We start from the raw sequence: 9,589 nt of genomic DNA, 5'->3' as shown, positions 1-9,589 counted from the left end.
AATAAATATGTGGTGAAATTGAAAAAAAAAAAAAAATTATTTGGGGGGGTTTTGTTTTTACGCCGTTCGCCCAGGGGTAAAACTCTCTTGTTATATATTTTCCTCAAGTCAGTACGATTACAAAGATATGTAACTTGTATAACTTTTATTTAATTTGATGGCTTTTAAAAAATTCAAACCATTGTTAACAAATATATGTTCCTTAAAAACACATTCCCAGGCTTATAGCGCTGTTATGCTTTGGTCTATGGGGCTGTGTAGGGTGTCATTTTTTGCGCCATGATGTGTTATTACTATCGGTACCTTTATCGCTTTTTATTACAATTTTTCTGGATTTGATGCGACCAAAAATGCACAATTTTGCACTATGGAATTGTTTTGCACTTACGCCGTTTACTGTTCGAGATCAGGAAGGAAATAAATTAATAGTTTGGGGCGACGACGCATAAAACATGTTTATTTATTTATTTTTATTTATAAAATGGGAAAAGGGGGGTGATTCAAACTTTTACATGGGGAGGTTTTTTTTTTTATTAATAACAAAACATTTTTTTTTTTTTTTACACTTATACTAGAAGCCCCCCCTGGGGGATTCTACTATAGCCACACTGATCTATCATAGAGATCTATGCAGTATAGTTAGACTGCATAGATCAATGAGATCGGCATTCTATTGCTACAGCTGAAACAATAGAATGCCGAGTCGGGATCAGGGCCATTACGATCAGGAAATTAACGGGATCAGTGCCCGTTAATTTCTGTGGTCCCGGGCTGCATAAAGCACCCGGGATCGTGGCGGTTTAGAGCCCTGGGTACGCCCTGGGTTGTCTAGCGGTTAAACTACTCAAGACTAAACAAATTTTACTCCCTTAATCTATCCTAATACCTAAGATGTTCCATTCCCCTTATTAGTTTTGTTGCCATCTTTGTAACCTCTCCAGCTCTAGAACATCCTTTTTATGAATCGGGTTCCAGAACTGAACAGCATACTCCAGATGAGGCCGCACCAAAGCTTTATAAAGCGGTAATATTATATCCCTGTCCCGAGAGTCCGGGCCTGTTTTAATGCATGACAATATCCTGCTGGCCTCTATTATCTACAAGTACACCCAGATCCTTCTCCATTAGCGACTCTCCCAGGGTAACTCCCCCCAGGACATATGATGCATGTGGGTTATTAGTACCCAGGTGCATAACTTTACATTTATCCACATTGAACCTCATTTGCCAAGTGTTATAGAAAGCCAGCAAACCAGGATATCAACCACGAAAATTTTATTGAAGTCTTCACATAAAAACAGATTTAACAGCAGTAGCTGACATGTTTCGGCCACAAGGCCTTACTCATAGCTGTGTCAGCTTCAACCTCTTCTTTTGTATATACAGAGCTGAAGAACCTATTCATTAACTCAACTTTCTCTTGATCCTCAGTAATTACCTCTCTGTCAACATTATTTAGGGGTCCTACATGCTTTGACTTTGTTTTTTTTTTGCATTAATATATTTGAAGAATTTTGGGGGGTTTCTTTTGCTATGTATGGCCACCTGGCTTTCATTGTCATTGTGATTTTTTGCTGCTTTTATTAAATTTTTACATATTTTATTAAGCTTTTTGTAATTTATAAAGGCTACAGCTGACCCCTCTGATTTGTATTTTTGGAATGCCCTTTTTTTTGGTAATTTATAGCCCTTTTAACCTCGGTTATAAGTCTCGGTTGTGGGATTTAATTTAAATCGTTTATATTTGTTACCCATAGGGAAAAAACTTGGTAGTACAGTTATATAATGTGGATTTGAAGATTTTCCATTTATTATCTATATTCTTATTTGACAGCAGATGCTTCCAGTCCCTGGTCCCTTAACCCAGAAAAATTGGCCCTTTTAAAATTAAATGTTTTTGCCCTCCCAACACGTCTAAATTTCAAGTCAAATGTCACTATATTGTAGTCACTGTTACCCAGGTGTTCATGGACAGTGACATCCCCAACCAGCTCAGCGTTGTTAGAAATAACCAGATCTAACATTGCATCACTTTTTGTTGGCTCCTCCACAGACTGGCCCAGAAAATTATCCTGCAGGAGGTTAAGAAATTATCTCCCCTTTTTAGTTTTAGCTGAACCGTGACCCCCAATCTATATCTGAATAGTAGAAATCACCTATTACCACTACTTTCCCCTCCTGGGTTCAGATTACAAGTCGTAACCTGTATAAAAAAAAATTAGTTGCAAAGCTGACTGGCAGAGTGGATTACAGTTTAGCAGGAAGGTTTCATAGGGAAGATTCTTGATAACAGAAAAAGGAAGCATTTTTGTCTGATAAGATATTTTACAAAGTTATATTTGTTTATACTACTGATCTTTGTAAAGTTTGCTGAAACGACAGACTTTTTAACACCCTAATGACTGCTTTCTATGGTGGTCACTAATGGGCCTTATTCAGATACCGTTGGCTTTTTATGGCTAGATCAGAATAAGGATCTGCTGCGCACCTGCACTGGCATCACAGGAGATCAGAGGTAAGTTTGACACCTGATCTCCTGATGTAATTACCTGGAGAATCCTCTGCTATGGGTAGTTTAACCTTTTACATGCCGATTTTTAAATCACTGTTTTGGGTTCTGATGGTTTAAGGGTAATACTTAATGATTGGAAGTCCCATGGCGAGGTCCTATCTTTTGTTAGTCTCCATGGAAATCCCAGGGGCCTTTTGAAGGCATGGCTGTGTAGATTGCCTGTAAGGCCTACTGTGGTAGTGCAGTGTATTGTTACAATGATCAGAAGATCACTGGTTAATGAACACTAGTGTAAAAGCAAAAAAACGGAACTAAATTGAACTGAAGTGAAACATAATAAAATAAATTTTCCCCTTCCCCCAAATAATAAAATAATATTGTATTCCCCATACAGAATAACCTGTTACATGGAATATTTAGAAAAAAAAAAAAAAATAAATAAAAAATATATATATATATATATATATATATATATATATATATATATGTTTGGTATCACCTCATATATAATGACCCAAGCCATAAAACTATACCATTATTTATACAGCATGGTGCACGCTGTAAAAAAAACAAACAAGCAAAAAAAAACAAAAAAAAGCAGCATCAAAATTGCTGTATTTTTTGTCAATCCGCCTCAGAAAAAACCCCATAAAAGAGATTAAAAAGTCCTATATGTTTAAAACTTAGTATCAATAAAAACTATACATCTTCCTGCAAAAAATGAGGCTAAAACCCGCTCTGTCAAAGGAAAGATAAGAACGCTATGGATCTTGCAACGTGGCGACGTGGTTTTTGTATTTTTTCAGGAAGATAGTTTCTATTGTGCCAAAGTGGTAGTTATTGACATTATTGTGTTATTTTTACCACATGCTAAATAGCGTAAGTTTAATATATAAAAAAAAGATAATTTTCTTTAGCATCACAAGCAATAACCGTGTAAAATGTCAGGTCAGATTTTGAAAAATAAGTTTGGTTGTTAAAGGAATTGTCCAGCGAAAATCTTTTTCTTTCTAGTAAACTGATATCAGAAAGTTATATAGATTTGTAATTTACTTCTATTAAAAAATATCAAGTCTTCCCATACTTATTAGCTGCTGTATGTCCCACAGGAAATGTTGTTTTATTTTCAGCCTGACCAGTGCTCTCTGCTGACATCTCTGGCCGAGACAGGAACTCTGAGGATATGCACTCTTTATGTCAGGTCAGCAGATGAGATGCTTTATAGACCAGCTCATGGAGACAAGAATAGGGAGATCTGGGACGTCAGATTTGACTGACCTGATGCTCCAGTCTATGGAGCCCGGCTCTTTTTTTTTAATCTCAGAATGAGGATAGGATGTACTGCAGTGGGGTCCTCTCCCCACTTGTTCTCCCGATTGGTACCGGTCTAAACACTCAGACCCGGAACGATCAAAAATTTCTCTATGACATGTCAATTTTTTTTTAATATATCTGAAGGTAAAATAGGGCCAAAATTTCCTTCCAAGACAGGTACAAGATTCATTGGGCAATACTGTGAGTAACAATTGCAACCATGGCAGAACAAACTTGTGTAATTACTTAGAAAATACAAAAAAGAGTAAGTAAATATTTCATTCCAATGTTTAATTAAGACTATGTTCACACAACGTAAAATAAAGGTAAAATATGGTCATAATTGTGAGGTAAAAATATGGCCATATTTTTTATGTAATAATGTGCTCTATTGAAGTCAATGGGTAATAGGGCGGCGGTGCACACACTGTTTAGAATAACGGTGGTAATTGATTACGACCATCCAAATAATGAATGTTTTTTCCCACCTGTTCACACATTGTTTTATTTTTCCTTAAAATTATTACCTTATTTTTTTACTGTGTGTGAACCTAGCTTCAATGTACAATTTAGAAAGCTACATGAATAAAAATGACACAAATGTCAATGTTAAAGGGTACTACTGAAAAAAATTCTTTTAAAATCAACTGTCAGTAAGTTATATAGATTTGTAATCACTTCTATTTTAACATCTCAATTCTTGCAGTACTTATTAGCTGCTTTATGTCCTGCAGGAAGTGGTGTATTCTTTCCTGTCTGACACAGTGTTCTTTGCTGCCACCTCTGTCCATGTCAGGAACTGTTCAGAGCAGAAGCACTGCTTTGTACTGAAATAGAAGTAATTTGACACCAGTTGATTTGAGAACATTTCCCCTTTAATTTCCCAATTTGATAGATTTTTGTGAGTTTGTAAGAAAATTGTAAACTGTAGATACAATGGAAGAACATGTCAATTTAGATACAATTCACATTGCATTTATCTGTTCTAAAAAATGCTTTTTACATTCTTCTGTGTTTTCTTAAACCCTGACGGTAAAACTCTGTGGGCAATCTTCTTAACAGACATTTTAACCTCTTTGTTTCTCAGACTATAGATGATAGGATTGAGTCCCGGAGTCACGACGGTGTAAAAAACTGAAATAAACTTCTTCAGGTCTGAGGAATAGCTGGAGTGAGGGCGGACATACATAAATATCATGGTACCATAGTAGATCAGTACAACGGTAAGATGGGCTCCACACGTAGAAAATGTCCTGTTTCGGCTGCTGTTCGACTTAATTTGTAATATGGAGTTGACGATAAAGACGTAGGAAACCAAAGTAAGCAATAAACAGGAAAACAACACAACGAGAGACAAGATAAAAATGGAGATTTCTGTCAGATAGATGTTACTGCAGGACAGCTCCAGCAATGGCGGGATGTCACAATAGAAGTGGTTGACATGGCGAGAGGCACAGAAGTTTAAATGGGAGATAAAGAGGACGGGGATCAATCCGGTAAGAACGCCAGTTACCCAGGAGCCTGCAACTAGTTGTAGACACGTACTGGTGTCCATCAGGCTAGAATAATAAAGCGGCTTACAGATGGCCAGGTACCGATCATAAGCCATGACTAAGAGCAAATAACACTCCGTGGCTCCAAATGTAACAAAGAAAAAAAGTTGAGCCATGCATCCGGAAAACGAGATATTATTACTCTTTATTATAAGGTTGGCTAGAAGTTTCGGGACTATGGTCATGGTATACCATATTTCTAAGAATGACAGATTGGAGAGGAAGAAGTACATGGGCGTTTGAAGAGACCTGTCCATTGTCACCACCGTCAGAATGATGACATTTCCGCTGATTGTCACTAGGAAGATACAAAGAAAGGCGAAAAAAAGAGGAACGCTGGTGTCTGCGGAGTTTAACAGGCCTTGAAGGGTAAAATCATTTCCACCAGTTTGATTGGCAAATTGCATGTTGCAATGGTAACAAGAATGCAGTATCCATATGTAAGTACCTGCACGAAAACAAGGTAAAAGAATAACTAAACACTCCCTCTAATTGTTAGGGGTGACTTGTCCGTTGTAGTGGATTGGTTGACATTTCTTTTTAGGGTCCTATTACACGGGCCGACTACGGCTCGATCATTTTAGTAAACGAGCGCTGATCAGCTAGATTCGTGCTCGTTTACTGGACCTAATAGACGGCCTGATAATCGGGAAGTAAGGGCTGCATGGACATTGTTAGATATGTCCATGCTGTACTTGTTCAAAAACCTGACACCTTACATCTCCTCGCTCTTGGTCTTCTCTTCTATGCTCCGCAGCTTCCTGATCTCAGCGGCAGCAGCGTCTGAGTGGCCTGTCAGCTGACAGGCCACTCGGACGCTGCTGTCGCCGGGACCAGGAAGCTGCGGAGCACAGGAGATATAAGGTGTCAGGTGTTTGGGCAATCGTCAGCCATAGGCCGTGCATTGCTATTACACATAGCCATGCACGGCAAGCGCCCGATGATTTTAGGTCCAAACTTAACTAATAATAGTCTCGCATTCTTACATGTAACCATCATTAAGCGCCACAGCGTGAAACGCATTGTTTTTTTTTTTAGCACAGATGAAATTAAAGTGATGTTTTAATACTACTTTAATACTACATGTCCATGCTGGATTATGGCATGGGCAAAAGGGTAATAAAACTTAAAGGGGTACTCTGGCGATTTTTATTTATTTTTTTCAAATCAACTGGTGTCAGAAAGTTATAAAGATTTGTAATGTACTTTTAGTTAAAAATCTTAAGTCTTCCAGTATTTATCAGCTGCTGTATGTCCTGCAGGAAGTGATGTATTCTCTCCAGTCTGACACAGAGCTCTCTGCTGCCACCTATGTCCCTGACAGAAACTGTTCAGACCAGTATCAAATCCCCATAGAAAACTTTTCTGCTTTAAACAAATTTTGTCACAGACAGAGGTGGCAGCAGAGAGAATTCTGTCAGACTAGAAAAAATATACCACTTCTTGCAGGACATACAGCGGCTGATAAGTACTGGAGGACTTGGGATTTTTAAATAGCAGTAAATTACAAATCTATATGCCAGTTGATTCAAAATATTTTTTCCTGCTAGAGTTCCCCTTTAAGTAATCAATCAGGGATATTTGCTGACATTGGTACCCCACCATAAGAAATGTGTTTGTTTTTTGTTTTTATTTCACTGCAAACAAAACAAAAAGAATAATGTGTTATTCATATACAGTGTACATATAAGACTCAATAAGGGGCCTACATGTTCAGTATCTTCATGTAGTAAGGGTGTAATCACATAGTTCGTTTTTTTGTGAGGGAAAGCTGCATCTTTAAAAAACATGATTTGCCATAATTGTGCAATGCAACAATTGGCTGCAGTTTTTTTTTTTATAGGTGAAACCCTTTTTTCATGTTTTACCTATAGAAATGCTTGGATCCATTGTGAGGCAGCTTTGATGTGGTTTTAAATTGTCAGGTTTGGCTTATGCTCAAGAGGAAGAAATTTAAGAAAAGCTCCTTCTGAAGCTTTTTTTTTTTTTTTTAACCAGAGTGAAAGCTGTGTTTCAGCCATACATTAGGATATTTGGATTTTTAATTTTTTTTTTAATCATAAAAACAGGAAATATAAAAAGAAAAGACTTAGGGGGACATTTATTAAGTCCGGTGTATCTTGCGCCGGACTTAAAAATGTTCCCGCAGCTCCGACGGTACGGAGATTTATGTAGAGGCAGACTGCGTCTACATAAATCCAGTGCGCGCCAGTGCGCCCGGCAGGAAACCTACGCCAGCTCAGAGCTGGCGTAGGTTTCCTGCTTATATTTATGGGAAAAAAACATGAATTAAGCGGAGCTTGAATGCATGCCCCGCTCTCCGCCCACTCCACACTCGCTTCCCCCTGGCGTACCGGTCGGAAATGGGCCCGATGTAAATAATTTATTCGCAAAACGGCCATTTAAATTTATTGACATCGGACCCATTTCCGACAAAAAATACACCTTTTTGTGTTAGGCTTTTTTTCCCACTATGTCTTTTTAAACAAAATAACGGACGCTATTTTACAATGGCGTCCGTAAATAATGATCATGACGAAATGACGACCAATTGGTGTAAAAACAACATTGTGGGAACATAGCCTTTTACTGTTTCTCTATTGAATACAAGAAAATGCACACATACTGCCCACTTACACTGCCATAGTGTGTCAATGCAGCATTCCAAGGAACAGCTCTACAAAAAGTGGGGTGATAGGCCTGCTTTTATTCATTGTATTTAGTTATCATTCCCAAATGGATTTTAGGATCTCTGCTTGCAGTCATTCAGTGAAAACCCACTTAGTCATACCACTTAGCCTTGGTATGACATGGCAAAAGTATTTCAAAATGACAGCTCCCATGTAAAACCTGTCTTTTACTTCAATATTTTAAGTTTGGTCTCTAGGCACAGGCCTCTCTGCAGCTATCCCCCTGCTCTGTACCGATGAAGGGCAAGCACCCTGAAATAGGTATATACAGATGGGTCCCTTATTCCTGGTCATAAACTAAAAGCTTCCTAAAGGGGTTATTCGGGATTGGAAACAACATAGCTACTTTCTTGCAATAACAGCACCCCACCTTTTCCCAGGTTGTGTGTGGTATCACAATTCATCTCCCATCACTTTCCATGGAACTTACTAGAAAAAACACACCCAAACTGAGGACAAAAGTTCTGCTGTTTCTGGAAGAAAGCAGCCATGTTTTTCTAAGCCTGGATAACCCCTTTAAATCAAGCTAATTATAGACTTAAATATAAAGTTAAAGTTAAAGGTGGAACCAGAGAGCTGCTTTGCATTTCCTTCCTCCCTTGAATGTTTAAGGGTCCATTTACACAGAAAGATTATCTGACAGATTATCTGCCAAAGATTTGAAGCCAAAGCCAGGAATGGATTTGAAAAGAGGAAAAATTTCAGGCTTTCCTTTGTGACCTGATCTTTGTTTATAGTCTGTTCCTGGCTTTGGCTTCAAATCTTTGGCAGATAATCTTTTTGTGTAAATGGACCCTAAAGGTGCGTTTACACAGAGAGATTTATCTGACAGATTTCTGAAGCCAAAGCCAGGAACAGACTATAAACAGGGTGCAGGTCATAAAGGAAATACTGAGATTCCCTATCTTTTCAAGTCCATTCCTGACTTTGGCTTCCAAAATTGGTCAGATAAATCTGCCTGTGTAAACGCACCATTAGTCATTGTTTTTTAAATCCATCAATGTAATGGTGCGTTTACACAGGCAGATTTATCTGACAGATTTTGGAAGCCAAAACCAGGAATGGATCTGAAAAAAAGGAGAAATCTCAGTCTTTCCTTTATGACCCATTCCTGTTTATGGTCTGTTCCTGGCTTTGGCTTCAAAAATCTGTCAGATAAATCTGCTTGTGTAAACGCACCATTAGCCTAACATCAGTAATTTATATGGACTAGGCTATAATGGGTATTCTGGTTGTTGTTGATGATGAGATCCCATGCTGAAAGCATACATTTTTATACATTAAAGGTAACTGTAATTGAATGTCTGAAAATATAAATTGTATACAGAATACAGAAGAGTACAAAATCAGAATTCATATTATGAAGTTAGTCTTATGAAGTCCAATACCTTGGTTTCACCTGGTGAATGGTTGGAGAGAATACATGTGCATCTCACTGAAAAAAGAGAGCAGAATTTACCAGGAGTATTTCAATGTTTCGAAAATCCTCTGGAGGCAAAACTGCTGAATTCCCAGTGGGA

At 38.0% G+C, this 9,589-nt stretch overlaps 1 protein-coding gene across 1 annotated transcript; it reads right to left on the bottom strand.

Moving 5' to 3' along the window:
- Positions 1-4,811: 4,811 nt before the first annotated feature.
- LOC138786456 (olfactory receptor 11L1-like) lies at positions 4,812-5,786 on the bottom strand. The gene has a single exon (XM_069963444.1). It carries the CDS (start codon positions 5,784-5,786, stop codon positions 4,812-4,814), a length of 975 nt encoding a protein of 324 aa, XP_069819545.1.
- Positions 5,787-9,589: the final 3,803 nt, after the last annotated feature.

This window comes from Dendropsophus ebraccatus, chromosome 3 (assembly GCF_027789765.1).
Source record: "Dendropsophus ebraccatus isolate aDenEbr1 chromosome 3, aDenEbr1.pat, whole genome shotgun sequence".
NCBI lineage: Eukaryota > Metazoa > Chordata > Amphibia > Anura > Hylidae > Dendropsophus > Dendropsophus ebraccatus.
The sequence above is the reverse complement of the archived record's forward strand: the minus strand, read 5'-3'. Positions and strand labels throughout refer to the sequence as shown.

What these genes read in the sequence shown, in the direction of transcription:
- LOC138786456 (XM_069963444.1), bottom strand. Translation starts at nt 5,786, where the DNA reads ATGCAATTTGCCAATCAAACTGGTGGAAATGATTTTACCCTTCAAGGC.